Here is a 15,965-nt window from a genome sequence, read left to right on the forward strand (position 1 = left end):
GAGGGGGGGAGGGGGGTGATAGTGAGGGGCCGGGGAGTGACATTGAGGGAGCAGATTGTGAGACAGTGGAGGACACCGCGGGTGGCACTAGAGGGCACTGGGGGGCTGTGATGGGGACACTGGGGGCTGGGGATGACGCTGAGAGGGACAGGTTGGGGGTGGCACTGGAAAGGCAGGTTTGTGGCGCCCTGGGGGTGGGTTATAAGGGAGCTATAGAGAGTGACATTGCACGTTGTGGGGAGAGCACTGGGGGTACCTGGCAACAGCGTGCCCTCCTGAGCCCCCCGTGCCCCTGGCAGGGCTGAAGCAGGAGCTGTTCCATCGGCACAAGGAGGCCCAGCAGTGCTGCAGGCCCCACAATTTGCCACTGCTCCGTGCAGCCCAGCAGCGCGAGATGGAGGTGAGAGGGGCTGGGCTGGAGGTGGGGGTGGCAGGGGTGCAGAGCTGTGTCCCTTCCCAGGGCTCTCACAGCCCTGTTGCTGCAGGAGCTCTGCAGCATCTGCAGAGAGTTTGGGTTTTCCTATCCTGCAGCCTCAGGAGACACCAGCTGTCCTGGCTGGCCTTGCTAGCACAGACCTAGGTTCCCCACCCCAGTCTAGAGGCCTCCTCCTCTTGCTATACCTTTTGTCCCCTCAAGGCTCTTGCCATCCCCGGTGTGATCTGAGAATTGTGGAGGCTCAGGAGCCTGCTCCAAAGGCAATGCTCTCCACAGTACTTTCATGATCCATCCATCATTATCTGGTGGGCTGAAGGCTGTATGGGAGAGGTGTACCTATCCTATAGGAGTACCATTGATAAGGAGGAAACACCTCAAGTTTGGTAATTACAGTAAGAGTTTCTGAGAGCATCCCAAGACATTTCAAAAATATTCACTCCCAGAGGACTTTTCTGTCACCTCTTGGTGATAGATAGAGGCAGTTTTGTAATGTAAGAAAGTGGCAAGTAGCTGGTTATGTTAATTAGTGGAGTTGAAACTGCTTTGGTCCACATTAGGTGGATGAGAACAGTTTCTTGCCTTGGCCTATGGCAAGCACCATGTCAGTGCTTGCTGTTGTTGGATTCTTTGGTGTTTCCACATTCCTTATTTCCTGTTAAGGTAACTAAAGCCAGGCTGGACCTCTGGTACCTGTCCTTGTTACGTCTGTCTCTGAGTAAATTAGACTTCCAGCAATAATCTCTACTGCCTGTTTTAAAGGTTTCCTGTTTTAAAGTATTTCATTAAATTGCCCAGCTATGTCTCACTTCTCCTTGTCTCACATGCTGTGCAACTTCCTCCTACCTGCCCTCTACCTTTCTTCTGTTTTCCTCTCCCAGGTGTTAATAGAGTCACTTCTTCCTGTCTTTATCCACTGACAATTCTGCTGTGGAGCATTCTGGGAACAGATTGATCATCTCTGATATGGGTATAATTGGAGGTGCCCTCTGTGGTTAAAGGTTCCCATGACCAGCTCCCATGAGATAGCTCGGGATTGGTCTCCCAGGACAGGCAATGCAAGGTGTATGTTTTAGATGTTCGGCTCCTCAGTGGAACCCATGGCATTTAGAAAAGCTCAGCCCATCATGCAGGGTCCTTGGCCAGCAGGGCTGAAGCAAAACTTGTGTGCCTCAGATTTGTCCAAGATACGGCACTTTTCTCTAACCCAGAATTAGATGCCAGCACTAAGCAATGTGAGACACTTAAATTTGGGTGTTTTTTTCAAGCCCAAAGAAAGTCAGTCCTCCAGCATAGTAAGTGAAGGAGACAATGGCACACTGAGGTGGGTGGGAGGAAGGAAAGTCTGGGGAATGAGGCATTTTAATCTGTTGAGTCTCCCACAAAGGGAGTGAACCCCTGCACTGAAGAAAGTGTGAGGACAGAGCTTGCTTAGGTTTGTTCCTCAGCATCCTTTGGTGAAGAAGCAGTCATCACTCTGTCTTGCCTTCTTTTGGGGCTGGAGTTATCTTGAGTTTCTTCCCATTTTATTGCCATGAGATCCTGCCCTGAATGTTTTCTCTGGAGCAGATTTTGTGTAGTCACCTTCTAGTGGATCCAAGTTCTGCATCCTCCTTAATTGCAGGTGGTTCTGTGAAGGTTTCTCACCTGACGTGCTAATTGTGGGCTCTATATCCAGGAGAGGTTCCAAGAGGTAGCTCCTGCCCCATGTGAGGGATAACTGCTCTTTGTTAAGTCACACCTTTTCCAGAGACCCATGGATCTGAAGACATACCTCAGCCCTTCCCCACACTGTTCATGGCCAAGAGTTCTGTCACACAAATTCTGAATTTTCACCAGGAATTGTGGCTGGATGGAGGCGTTCAGCTCCCCTCCAAGGCCATTTTAACCACCAGCCACTGGGGTTTGTGACTTCTGCCTTTCTGTGTAGTTGGGATAGTTTAACCACATGGATGTTTCCAGCTGAACATGTGCCTGTGTTCTCTGTTACAAAGGGGCAGCATTGCATGAATGAAATGTTGGAACTTGAGCTTTTCACAGAATCACAGAATGAGCTGAGTTAGAAGAAACCTACAAAGGCCATCCAGTGCAGCCCCTGTCCCTACCCAGACCCCCCAACAATCCCACCCTGTGCATCCCTGGCAGTGCTGTCCAAAGGCTCCTGGAGCTCTGGCAGCCTCGGGGCCGTGCCCATTCCCTGGGGAGCCTGGGCAGTGCCAGCACCCTCTGGGGGAAGAGCTTTTCTCTGATATCCAGCCTAACCCTCCCTGACACGACTTCAAGTCATTCCCACAGGTCCTATCACTGATCACCACAGAGAACAGATCTGTGTCTGCCCCTCCTCTTCCCCTTTCAAGGAAGTTTTCATTTCAGTGGGTCTCCCCTCGGTCTCTTCCAGCTGAATAGACCATCTATTCCTCATATGGTTTCCCCTCAAAGCACTTCACCGTGTTTGTTGCCTTCCTTTGGATACTCTGTAATGGTTTATTTATTTCCTACTTCTTGCAGGAGAAGCACAGAGTCATGGAATGGTTTGGGTTGGAAGGGACCTTCAAGTTTATCCAGTCCCACATCCTGCCATGGGTGGGGACACCTGCCACTATCTCAGGTTGCTCCAAGCCCTATCCATCCTAGCCTTGGACACTTCCAGGGATGGGGCAGCCCCCGCTTCTCTGGACAACTTCTGTCAGTGTGTCACCATCCTCACAAGGAAGAACTCCCTCTCAACATCCAATCTAATTCTGCCCTCTCCATTTGAAGCCATTCCCCTTGTTGTGTCACTCTATCCCTTGTCCCAAGTCCCTCTCCAGCTCTCTTGGAGCCCCTTCAGACACTGGAAGGGGCTCTAAGGTCTCACAGAGGCTTCAGCCCTTGGAGCATCTCCTTGCCCTCCTCTGAACTTATTCTAGCAGCTCCAGGTCCTTCCTGTGCTAGGCCCCCAGAGCTGGAGGCAGCTCTGTAGGTGGGGTCTCACCTGAGCAGAGCTGAGCAGCAGATCTGCCCCTTCACTCTGCTGCCCACCCTACAAAAATGAGCCTGTCATTGGTTTTTGATGGGGTTTGATGATTCCTGGTGTTCCCTGTGGCTTGCAAAGGAAGTCTGCTGTTCAGTGCAGCCTGGTGAGCTTGTATCACTTCTGCACACATGGCGCTCTTTACTTGATATGTTCTCTTCTTGTCCCCTGCAGTCCTGCTCTCTGCTTCCACTCCTGATTTCCAGCATGCATTTGTTTGCTGGGCTCCCTTCTTCTCTGGAGGCAGCACAGAAACTCTCTGCTGAAGTTTGGGCAGATGTTGGTGAGGCAAGAGTGGCCATGTCCTCCTGGTTGGAGCTATTCTGGCAAAGTCCTTCTTTCATCATGTTCTCAATTTGTCAAAAATAGAGCCCAGCATTCAGATCCTTTCACAAATAAATAGGATCTGTATGGGGTTTACAGCTCCAGTTCCATGTTAGTGTCCAGGGAGCCATCTTGTTGAGGTTATTCCTCCAAGGATTCCTTCAGCCTCACCTGAGAGGGGCACACAGTTCTCAGGCTGAGCTCAGCCATAGCTCAGGTGGTGACTCATCAGAGAAAGGGATTCAGACACTGATCGGTTCCTCATTGTCTTTCCTGGCCTCCAAACACTCAGAGAGCAGGCTGTTCCCATGACTTCCCTGCATTTTCTTGAGTGGCAGCTTTGCAGTTGAAGGTGTTAAGAACTGGGGCTGTGCGGGTTGCCACTGCTATCCTTGGACTCATCAGGAGAGATTCAGGGCCTGCTTGCTCTTGGGGTCCAAGTAAAAATCTTAGAGATGAGAAAAAGATGGGAAGAAGGCAGATATTTCACTTTTGCATTGACTTTAATGTTTTCCAGGCTATGGAGCAACAGATCCGAGAGGAACAGCGCATGATGGATGAGAAGATAGTCTTGGAATTGGACCAAAAAGTAATCGACCAGCAGAGCACCCTGGAGAAGGCCGGGGTGTCTGGCTTCTACATCACCACCAACCCCCAGGTTGGTGTCTGGGCATGGTAGGCGAGGTGTTTTCACAAGAGCCTGGAGTGACAGGACAAGGGGGAATGGCTTCCCACTGCCAGAGGGCAGGCTTAGGTAGGATATTGGGGAGAAATTATTCTCTGGAAGGCTGGTAAGACACAGGTTACCCAGAGCAGCTGTGGCTATCCCTGGAAGTGTCTAAAGCCAGGCTGGATGGGGCTTGGAGCAACCTGGGATAGTGGCAGGTGTCCCTGCTCATGGTAGGGGGTGGGAATGGATGACTTTTAAAAATCCCTTCCAGCCCCAACCATTCCATGATTGTTTGACAGTGCTCTTGGGTTGGTATCTTTAATTTTTTTTTGAAAATTTGCTGTAGATAAATTTGGGATGGATGTTTCAGACAGAACAATCCATCCTTTGCCTCCCTGCTGGTGGGTGGTGTGCGCTGGACAGGACTTGTACTCAGTTCATAACTAAAGAGCAGAAACCCAGGTACCATTTGGCAGCATTCCCAACTTCCTGCAGTATTTTTTCCATTGTGGAGGGACAAAACACTGTGACAACAGCCTGCAGTCCTGTGACTCTCAAATAGGTCTGAAAAGCACTAAAAGAATTCATTTACTGCATTTTTATTCAGCTTAGCTATTAAAACTGACTTCAAGACTCTTTATTAGGCACCTTGTTCATTCTTGCATGTGACATGCTGGAGCTGATGATCTCAGGCTTTGATTAAAGAATTGTTCCCAGTTTCCCCAGGGCATTTGCTCTCAAACTATCTGAGGAGACACCTGGGTTTGTCCATATTGTCCTTATTTATTTATTCCTTTATGTCCTTTGTTCCTGCCACCGCAGGAACAAAAAAACTCAAAATTCCCAAGTCTTGTTGTAAAGCCATACAAGTTTGCAGGGAACACAGAGACAGGCTGTTCTTAACTCTGTTTTTTCAGCTGATTAAATGTCACTTTGATAAAAACCTACTGCTGAGAAAAGGCAGCTTAAATGAAGCTAAACAGGCATTTTCTAACACCCACCCACATGATTACCAGTTGTGGAGCTTGAAAAAGCCTCTTCATTTTTCCGGTATTGCTATTCCCTGGTTGTATAAGGCAGAGAGCCCATTCTCTCCCTCCTGCCCTGCCCTTCATGTTGTTTTTGTAAGTAATAAACCTTGGTAGGGTTCCTCTTTGCTGGGTTTGTCTATGTTTGCCTTTAGGATAGGTGCCAAGCCCAGCCCGGATCTTGTTTTGTGCCTGTGAGTGCCACCAAGAAATCCCTGCTGGAATCTGTTCACGTGGTTCCCATCAGCTGATGTGTTTCCCCCCCAGTCTGTATTAAATGCTTCCTTGTGCAGGGATATATTTTTACAAAAATAGATTTTTATTTCCATAGCTCTGTGTCTACAGGGCTGAGTCACAGACCTACACTCGCAAATTATTGGCTCCACCATGTTGTCTCTGAGCTAGATGTAACTAAAGAACGAGCAGGTGGCAAAGGAGCTGTGAGCTAATGTTGATGTCTCCACTAGATTGTGGTCCTGGAAACGGGAGTTTTCCAGAAATAGGGAATGAAATGCTTGCAGGGAATTTGATGCACCAGCACAGCCATGTGTTGCACCTGCCTTGGATCCCACTTAGAGGGCTCCCAAAGTGATCTCTCCTCTTCCTGCCTTTCTATGCTGGGAAGGGGTCAGGAAGCTGGAGACAGTGTGGGGAGGGGCCTGGAGAACCTTTTCTGGGGCTGCTGCCCCTCCTCAGCCTGCAGAACTGGCCAGTCTTCATAGCCCCTAGCACATTTATCATGGTCAAGAAGAAAGAACCTCTCTGGATCCTTAAGGAATCCTCAGGTGCTGGGATTCCTAAGACAGTCGCAGTTTGCAGCAGGTCTGGTAAGATGTCACTGCTCCATGTTTTAGAGAAACACCTGAACAAGATGAAGCATTTGTTTTTAGCTGCCTGGTTGATTTTTTTTTTAATTCCCTAAGAACAAGAAGCTCTTGGGGAGGTGGTACAGGCCAGTCCTTCTGCAGCAGGGAATGGAATCATCTACTTGCACAAACATTTTTCTCCCTTTGCAGGAGCTGACTCTACAGATGAATTTGCTGGAGCTGATTCGGAAACTGCAGCAGAAGGAAGCTGAGGCTGAGAAGACTTTTTCCTGAAAGAGCAAATCTGCTGTTCACTTCCCAGTTTTTTCTCTGAGTTCCCTCTAAACAACAGACTGTCCATGCATTTGCTTTGTATTGTGTCAGGAAGAGGCTACAGGAGTCGAAGACATTGCTGAGACACTTAGATTAGAGCTAGGGCAGGCAGAGCCCATCACGGGATGGTTGGGAGCCTGGGGATGGCTCTCAGATCCCCAGGATCTCGGGATCCTCAGAGCAGTGTCAGCTGCATCTGGCTCAGCTGGGAGCTGGTGGAGCATGGTCACCTGTCAGGACTGTCCTGCAGTGATGCTGAGGCCATCACTGAGCCAAGGCTGGGCTGAGCACTGAGCACACAGAACTCCGCTCTGTGAGGGTGACCCTGTGCTTAGATGCTATAACTGGGACAGGGGAAACAATTACAAGGATGTTTCTGTGTGTTAAGGCAGAAACAACCTCTTAGACAGGCAGACCCTTCCCAGTCTCCTCCAGGCCGTACCAGCATTATCTGTATTTGTTTACAGATAAACAAAATACAGCCAGCATTGTCTGTATTAAAGGAGGATTTCAGGCCTTGGCCTAGAGTTACTGAACTGGTGCTTGCAGTGTTCCCACTGACTCAGAAAGCAGAGCTTTTGCTTTGTTCTTTTAAACCAGTTTCCAAATTAAGAGAAATAAAACACTTTCCTTTTGGGGCTGCAGCTTTCTGAATGCCAGTGGTTGTGTTTGTCCTGTCCTTAGCTGATGAATGTGGGACTTTTGGTGCGTTAGATGGAAGCTGGGGAGGAGCCTGGAGTGTTTCTGAGATCTTTCAGGGTGTTGGAAGAGCTTGTGGGTGGCCTTATGATGGGGAGAGCTCGTGCTGGAGGAGACACAAACACCAGGTCAGAGCTACAAGGACCAAGGAGGCTTTTGGAAATTCAGGGCTGAGTCCCTCTCTCATTTCCATCATGTGTGGGTGTTCCCTCCCCATGGGGATGATGCTGCTGTGATTTAGCAGCTGGAGACAAGACCTACTGTTTGTGTGGAGTCTTCACCTCCTGGATGAAAGTCCCCATCTGGAAAGCAGGCTGGTATGGGACCTGCACCACTGCAAAGTCCCCACAGAGCTCCTGGAACTGTGTTGCCACTGGACCCTCAGGTGGAAGCTCTGTGCTACACTGCTGAGCAGTGGTGAGGGGTAAGGTAGGCAACATTCCCCTCTGGAGGCACCTTCATCCTCCTGGGAGGACACGGGGTAGCCACTGGTGCAGACTGGGTGAAGTCGGCATCTGGTCAGGTTTGTGACCAGAGCAGTTGGCAAAGAAACTGCTTCCCGAGGTGAGGATAGGGAAGGCAGGGGTGAACAGTGGGTTCTATGGCAGGAAAGGATGCCCAGGTGCTGGGGATGTCACACTGCCTCCCAGAAGCTTCCCTTTCCTTTACACAAGCTCTCTGGAATGGCTGCAGCAGCAGCAGAGTGAGGGTGTGGCTGGAGGAGCTGGTATTGAGGTTACTGCCCGTGGGTTCAGCCCCACTGTGCTGCCCTGTGGGTGAAGGATGGAGTCCACCGTGGTCCAGAGCCCCCGTGACCCAGGACTGCTGCTGTCTACAAGGAGAGCTGGTGTCAGGGGCTGTTCTGCCACTGCCATGACAACAGCAGCTCTCAGGCTTCCTGCTTCTGCCATCTGTTTGTGGATGGCTCCGCCAGGCAGCTGATTGCATCCAAGCTGAAATTTTCCATGCCTGTGGTCAGGTTGGGTTTCAGAAAGGCCAGGGTGGAGAGCTGCAGGGGGTTAGACATGGGTGGCTGGTGGGAAAGGTTATCCTAAGGGACCAAAGCCCCTGGGGTGGCTTGTGATCAGATCAGCAGGATTTCAGCAGAGCCTGAAGCTGGACAGTACAATGTGGAGGATACTGATATTTTTCCAAGCAAGTGTCATTGTGTCACCAGAGGGTGCCACCATCCCACAGCATTGCTGTGCCCCAGCCACTGCAGTTGGGGTACTGCCAGTAACACAGGGCAGACCTGGTGAGAGCAGCCCAAGGAGGCTGGAAGTTCTGCTGGGTTTTGGCTGTCTCATCTCCTTGGTTCAGCTGTGCAGCTCCCAAACTCTCAACTGGTGTTCCAGGAACATATGTTTGGCTTCGGGCATCCACAGACCTGGACCAAAGGTGCCTGTCCAGAGCTCCATGTATGCCAGAAATGACATGGAGAGGGGTTGCAACCCCAGGATCAAGTTCCCTGTTCAGGTGCAAGGTGACTAACATGAGAGCTATGGCTCCATGCCAGCCCCATGTTCACCTAAGGTGAGTAATGGGTGGCAGGAAGGGACAAGTCCTGTTTATTCCTTCATTTTCCTATATTTTGGGCTGTTGAGGAGAAGAGCAAGGTCTCCTCCACATAAGGAGCTTGATCCAGTGTGGATGAAGGTGAGTGTGTTCAGGTGGGAGCCCTCAAGAGTTGCAGTGTGGGCTCTGAGTTGTGGGTGCAACTTGAGAGTGACATTTGGGTGGTGGCTGGTGGGTCCATGAAAATGTCAGTTTAAGTGCCCAGGAGCCATCAGAAAATTAAATGAGACATGAGAAGGGGATCAGAGAAGAAAATGAAAAACATGTTGCTGCTGTAAAACACCTAAATGCAAATTCCTTCACCCTGACAAAGGCATGGTAGGGATGGAACAAGCTCTGCAAAGGCCCTGGCGACACCAGGGATCTGGAACACCTTCCAGCTGAGCTGGGCTCCTTTATCTTTGACAAAGGGCACAAGAGGGGGCAGGGTGGAGATAAAACTATGAGTGACATGGAGAGGGACTTCACTCTCTAGAAATACAAAAGTAGTAGCATTACAGGGCACCTGTAACAGGCAGGTTTGGGTGGGATGAGTGACTGCTCGGGAAACTCCTGTCCCAGGGGGCTGGAGAGGCAGAAGGTTTGTGGTGGTTCAAGACGAAGTGAAGCACTTCTGGAAAAGAAACGCCTTCTGACTTAGAGATGGATAGAGGTGATTGCCCTTCACTGCCTTGCTGAGCCAGGTGATAATACCACAGGCTTTTGCTCAGGATTTGTGTTCCTGGCCAGGCAGAAGGACTGTGAACTGGAGGGGCCTGTTCAGGAGCTCCCCCTCCCACAGCTTTCTCCACACCTCAGTTTCTTCATGACAAACACCTGAGCACAGAGGATGTGCTTGCCCTTCAGGTAGCTGCTCCAGTGCAGAGTGAGTAGAGGCAGAGGAGCAAGATCTCAGCCCCTTGCTCCAGCCAGAACTGCATCCAGTGGATGGGATTTGGGATAACTGTTCCATTGCAGAGTCACAGAGTAGTTTGGGTTAGAAGAGACCTTGGAATAGAAGCTCATGAGCAGGAACACCTGCCACTATCCCAGGTTGCTTCAAGCCCTAGGCAACCTGGCCTTGGGCACTTCCAGAGGTCCAGGGACAACGACAGCTGCTTTGGGCACCCTGTGCCAGGGCCTGCCCGTCCTCATAGCCAAGAATTCCTTCCTAATAACCATGTAATCCTACCGTTTGTCAGTAGGAAGCCATTCCCCCTTGTCATTCCAGGTCCTTGTCCCAAGTCCCTCTCCAGCTCTCTTGGAACCCCTTTAGGCATGGGAAAGGGTTCTAACGTCTTCCTGGAGCATCCTCCAGGCTGAACACCCTCAGCTCTCCCAGCGTGTCTCTGGACCGACGCAGGCTGCAGCCTTCGGAATATCTCCATGACCACCCTGTATCCCGTTTCTGTGCGGCTCCAGCCGGGCACACACTCCCGGGGGCTCCCCACCCTGGGCTCGTGGGGACGCCCCTGTGTCTGCCCCTTCCAGAGGCTGCAGGTGCAGCCCCGCTATCCCCAGCCTCTGCTGCCCGCTCCGGGAGACACTCCTGGGGCTGGGCCGGGGCCCCGCCTGGACGCCGCCCTTCCGCCGAGCCCCGGAGGCGGAGCCGGGCGGCGGCGGCGGCGCGGAGCAGGTGAGGCCGGGGCCGGTGCGGGGCCCCCGGCCACCCTCGCAGGTGAGCGACAACCCCTGGGACCGGGAGCCGGGCTGGGATCGGCACTGTGGGGAGCGTCCTGGGGGAGCGCGGCCGGGATCGGGGCCGGGGCTCGGCGCCGCCCGGAACCGGCATCGTGGCGGGGCTGAGCAGGGGCGAAACTATCGCCTCTCGCCGCCCAGGATTAATCCGGAACCCCCACACACCCTTCTCGGTCTGGAGGTCCCCACCCTTGGCCACCCCCCGAACTCCGGGGATGCTCCGTGTCCAGTGGGCACCGCGCTCCGCATCCTCCCAGCTACGCCTGTTGCGTTTGTTGGGATTGGGGACCCCAGTACTGCCACCGCCTTCGGTCGCGGGGACCTGGGTGGGCAGGGGTGGGGGTCTCAACCTGCAGGGATTGTGCACGTTGTCCTCACGGGCCATCATCGGCCCTGTCATTCCATCATCTCGTGGGCTTTCCACGACCTTTTGGCCTCTGAGATGTGGACCCTGGAGTGGGGCTGCACAAGCCCTCCGAGCAGGACATGTTTTTTTACGTAGGTGTGGGGCTTCTGGCACAGGAAGGAGGGCAACTGGGAGCGGAGAGTGTCCCCAAAGTCACCAATCACCCCATGGAGCAGCTGGGAAGCAGCACCTGAATGTCCCTCGCACTGTGTCCTCCCACTGTCATGATGACAGCTGCCAGTGTGGCTGGTCCCTGGCACTGGCTGCTTCTTGGTCTCCCTGGGGACTCCCATGAGAGCTGCCCTGGACTTCTGCCGTAGCCTCTGGGGAAGCAACAGGATCCTGGGAGCAGGGACATGCTGCATGTCCCCGTGGTGGGGTCCTGGCACAGCAGGGTGAAGTTCAAGTAGATGTTGAATAAAGTGGAGAGGAGGCAGCAAGGAAGCCTCCATCAGGGCCAGAGCAGACTGGTTTGGGCTTTAATGGGGAGATGCTGCCCTGCGAGTGCTGTGGTTTGCCTGCCACCTGGCAGACTGGCACATGTCCCTGTCCTATGCCACCCCTGGAGGAGGACACATTCTGTGCTGAGCTCTATGCTGGCTGAGAAGCCAGAGACACCTGGAATGTGCCCTGGTGGCTTTTCCACCCTGTCCCCAGCACTTGATACCTCACTACCAAGGGAATGTTCACCCCTTCCTGCCCCTCTACCAGGTCGCCAGGCAGGATCTCACTGCCGAGGACGCCTCACTCTGCTGAGGGCAGGGCCCGCTGCCTCCACGATGGCAAGATGGCTGCCCCGCTCCACCGACCTGACCCGCTTCTGCCAGAAGCTCAACCGGGTGAAGACCCTGGAGGACGACATGATGGAGACATCCTTTAACAGATGCCTTTCCACCATCGACTTGACGCTGCTGGGCATCGGGGGCATGGTGGGCTCCGGGCTGTACGTCCTCACAGGCACTGTGGCCAAGGAGATCGCCGGCCCCGCCGTCATCATCTCCTTCATCATCGCCGGCTTTGCCTCACTCCTGGCTGCTCTCTGCTACGCTGAGTTTGGAGCCCGCGTGCCCAAGACAGGCTCTGCCTACATGTTCACCTACGTGTCCGTGGGTGAAATCTGGGCTTTCCTTATCGGCTGGAACGTGCTGCTGGAGTACATGATCGGGGGGGCTGCAGTGGCCAGGGCCTGGAGTGGCTATCTGGATTCCATCTTTAACCACAAGATCAAGAACTTCACCGAGACCCATGTGGGTGCCTGGCAGGTGCCGTTCCTGGCCCGCTATCCAGACTTCCTGGCAGCTGCCATCCTGCTGGTAGCTACTGCCTTCATCTCCTTTGGGGCCAAAGTGTCCTCCTGGCTCAACCACGTCTTCTCAGCCATCAGCATGGGCGTCATCCTCTTCATCCTCATTATGGGCTTTGTTCTTGCACAGCCCAAGAACTGGAGCACCCAGGAGGGTGGCTTTGCCCCATATGGGCTGTCAGGCATCATGGCTGGCACAGCCACCTGCTTCTACGCCTTTGTGGGCTTTGACGTCATCGCAGCCTCCAGCGAAGAGGCCAGGAACCCGCAGAGAGCTGTCCCCAGGGCCATTGCTTTCTCCTTGGGGCTGGCCACCGGTGCCTATATCCTGGTGTCAGTTGTGCTGACGCTGATGGTGCCCTGGCACACGCTGGACCCTGACTCTGCCCTGGCTGATGCGTTCTACCGGAGGGGCTACGCCTGGGCAGGGTTTCTGGTGGCTGCTGGCTCCATCTGTGGTGAGTACAGGCAGCGGTGGGAGGGAGCTGCCCACCCTCCTGCCTTGGGGGCTGGGAACAATCTCCAGTTTGGGTTTAGCTCTGATGGGGTCTTCCTTCTTCTACCTGTCCCTCAGCAATGAACACAGTTCTACTGAGCAACCTCTTCTCCCTGCCACGCATCGTCTACGCCATGGCCGAGGATGGGCTCTTCTTTCAGGTCTTCTCCCGAGTGCACCCCCGCACACAGGTGCCCGTGGTCGGCATTGTGGTCTTTGGGCTGCTTATGGCCCTGCTAGCCCTCGTCTTTGACCTAGAGGCCCTGGTGCAGTTCCTGTCCATCGGCACTCTGCTGGCCTACACCTTCGTGGCCGCCAGCATCATTGTCCTGCGCTTCCAGCAGCAGAAGGGGGATGTCCCCGCACCGGCGGCCAGTGGCCAGCCCAACCCTGAGCCCCATGAGGGCCCATCCAGGGGCGAGCTGAAGGAGTATGAGTCCTTCTCCGACAAGCTGCAGCTGGTAGACAGGGACAAGAGCAAAGAGCAGCGGGAGCCAGGGCAGCTGAAGGCAGCTTTTGAGCCCTACCTGGAATTCCTCAGCGACTTCTACCCGGGTGAGGTGGTCACGGTGGCTGTGGTGACCTTGATGGTGTCTGCCATCTGCCTCTGCTCCATCTTAGTGTTTGGCAACACCCACCTCCACCTGCCCACCTGGAGCTACTCCCTGCTGCTGGTCCTCTTCAGTCTGGGCTTCCTGCTCAGCCTCCTCCTCATCTGGGCACACGAGCAACAGCACAGCACCCAGACCTTCCAGGTATGCCCAGGGCCTAGGCAGGAAGTTCCTCTGCAGGGGAAGGGGAGGTGGGAGCAGTTCTGATGGACCCGCAGGGCTTCCAGGCACAGCACTTTGTTGAAAGCATCACAGCTGCTGAAGGAGGAGGAGGGAGGAGACGAGGAAGAGGGTGTTTGTGGACACTGTGTGTGGGGAGTGTTGGTGCCTCTGCTGTTACTCTGTGTGGCCACTGGTTCCCAGGAGGGGACATCCCCAGCAGTTCTGTGTCCATCCCATGGGGTGGATCCCAGGGATTGCTTCTGTCCACCTTGGGCTCCCTTCTCTGCATCCCCACAATTCCTCTGCTCCTCTCCTGCCTCAGCTCCTTACTTTGGCTGCCCTTCAGCTATGTGATGGAGACCATTTTCAGCCTCCAAACCACTTCTATACCTCTTGTGCTCCCCCTCTCCTGTTTTCAGCCCACCTGAGCCCTGATGTAGTCAGTGCAGCTTCATAACACCAGTGGTGATACCACTTCCCTGCCATGCCCCTGCCCTGGCTCCTCTAGCAAGGCCCACGTTGGCTCAGGATCATTGGCCAGGAGCTTGATTGGTCCTCATGATAATGCCTGTGGCCCACCCTGCCAGCCTGGCTCCCAGCTCCTGGCTCCATTGTTCCTTTTCCTTAAAAAAAGTGCCACTTCTAGAATCCCAAGGTGACAGTCCCTTTGTCCCACACATTTGCCAGTGCTGTTTTTTGTCCCTATGATTTTAAAGATTGACAATGTGGTCCTGCAGGTCTCACCCCTGCCAACTCCTTTTCTCCTGCAGATCCCCCTGGTACCCCTCTCCCCAGCGCTGAGCATCATCCTCAACATCTACCTGATGCTGAAGCTCAGTTACATGACGTGGCTCCGCTTCGCCGTCTGGCTCCTCTTGGGTGAGTGCTTCCATGGCTGCTCTGGGGAGGGGGAGCAGGGTTTGTCTTGGCACTCTCCAGCTGCTTTGGCAGTTCCTCTCCCCCATTTATGGGTCTGTAAAGTGTATCCTGCCCCTTTCTGCCTCCGGTTCCCCTTTGGAGACGCAACGCGAGGTCTCCCAACATCTCCTGAGCCTCTCTGTTTCCCAGAGTGTTGCAGCTTGTTCCTGTTAAAAGTTCAGATCCTCCTTAAAGCCCTGGGCCAGAACCACCCCCCTGCTCCTGAGGCAGCTCCCTGGGGCTCAGGAAGTCCTTTCCTTTCCCAGGGACTGAGGGTGCTCCCCTTGCTCTTAACATGCTTATAACCTTGGGCAGGACACTTTTCCTCCTGTGTGCAGCTCAGTTAAGCCCCTGTGGTGCTTTAGCTTTTTGCTCTACTGGGTTACTGGCCACATCCGTGCCACGTTCCACTGTGGTGCCAGCCATGATGGTGCCAACAGCCAGGCTGTGCTGGAGCCCCTGCTGTCTCTGTCCCTGCTGCAGGCTTGCTCGTCTACTTTGGCTATGGCATCTGGCACAGCAAGGAGAACCTGCGGGAGCCACGACCCCAGCGTGTCAGCGCCCGCTACGTGGTGTTCCCGGGTGGCAGTCTGGAGGAGAGGGTGCAAGCAGTCCAGCCCAGCTCCCAGCCTGCCGCCGGGCCGCCAGACACCGACACCCATGACTGCAAGAGATGACACCCCTGGCAACGGGGGCGCCTGGAGATGGGAGCGTCGGAATCTCCTCCCGCAGTGAGGCGAGAGACCCACCCCCCTCCTCCTGGTCCCTCTGACAGCAGAGCCAGCGGGGCTGCCCTGGGTGTGGGGCTCCACCTGGAGAGGATGAGGATGCTCACCCTTCCCCACACGCTTCTGACAGAGTGTGGAGGGGCCGGCTGCCTCCCTCCCCATCCCCTGCACTCAAGAGCTGGGTCTCAGCCCAGTGCCTGCCCTGCTCATGAGGAGCCGTGTCCTTGTTCACCTCTCCCCGAGCACACTCTGCCACTGTGCAGTACATCTGTCTGCCAGCACATCCATGCACCTGGGCATGCAGAGATTCCCTAGGGACCAGGACAGGCAGCCCAGTGCTGCCTATCCTGACTCTCATCCTGACTGCAGCCCCCCTGCCTCCTGCAGAGTCCCCTTCGGAAGGAGGCAGGGGCCAATCATGCATCCCCACAGGCACCCCTGCCATCCCTATGCCCAGGGCTGCTCTCCTCAAAGGCTGGGCCTGAGGGAGCTGAGGGGCAGCTGGAGACATGACATGGAGAAGCGGTAGGGCCAGAGTGGGTGGCTGGGAAGGCACCCCAGGAAAGCCTGTGGAGGCTGGCACAGCAAAAGCCCAGCTGCATCTTCCCAGCCGCTGGAATTGGCTGTCTGAGGGGTGGACTGGGGGCCATGCCCACAGGAAGATAATGTCATGGCCAGGCTCTTGCCCCAGTCCTGAGCAGGGTATGGGTCCTAAGGACTCCAGGTACATTGGCTTGCCCCTGGAGGTCCCCAGTGGCATCCCTGGGCTGGTCTGCCTGGAGC

The 15,965-nt window shown here is 54.4% G+C and overlaps 2 protein-coding genes across 3 annotated transcripts in view; both read left to right on the forward strand.

Moving 5' to 3' along the window:
• Nucleotides 1-7,251, forward strand: part of LOC121344508 (protein DGCR6) — an 8,013-nt gene extending 762 nt beyond the window's left edge. Inside the window, exons 3-5 of the mRNA XM_041420538.1 lie at nucleotides 300-400; nucleotides 4,288-4,428; nucleotides 6,485-7,251. Coding sequence (XP_041276472.1) covers nucleotides 300-400; nucleotides 4,288-4,428; nucleotides 6,485-6,568 — 326 coding nt within the window. The 3' untranslated portion in view covers nucleotides 6,569-7,251. The remainder of the gene's footprint in view (nucleotides 1-299; nucleotides 401-4,287; nucleotides 4,429-6,484) is intronic.
• A 3,241-nt stretch (nucleotides 7,252-10,492) lies between these two features.
• On the forward strand, nucleotides 10,493-15,590 carry SLC7A4 (solute carrier family 7 member 4). 2 transcript variants are annotated; one of them, XM_041420418.1, is made up of 5 exons: nucleotides 10,493-10,538; nucleotides 11,676-12,725; nucleotides 12,842-13,518; nucleotides 14,307-14,415; nucleotides 14,938-15,590. In XM_041420418.1, the coding sequence occupies exons 2-5, from the start codon at nucleotides 11,744-11,746 to the stop codon at nucleotides 15,129-15,131; spliced, it is 1,962 nt and encodes a 653-aa protein (XP_041276352.1). In that variant the 5' UTR covers nucleotides 10,493-10,538; nucleotides 11,676-11,743; the 3' UTR covers nucleotides 15,132-15,590. The 2 variants fall into 2 exon arrangements, with proteins under 2 accessions (XP_041276352.1, XP_041276350.1); XM_041420416.1 differs by lacking the exon at nucleotides 10,493-10,538 and having other exon boundaries at nucleotides 11,448-12,725.
• The last annotated feature ends 375 nt before the right edge of the window (nucleotides 15,591-15,965 follow it).

This window comes from Onychostruthus taczanowskii, unplaced genomic scaffold (assembly GCF_017590055.1).
Source record: "Onychostruthus taczanowskii isolate IOZ18803 unplaced genomic scaffold, ASM1759005v1 scaffold64, whole genome shotgun sequence".
NCBI lineage: Eukaryota > Metazoa > Chordata > Aves > Passeriformes > Passeridae > Onychostruthus > Onychostruthus taczanowskii.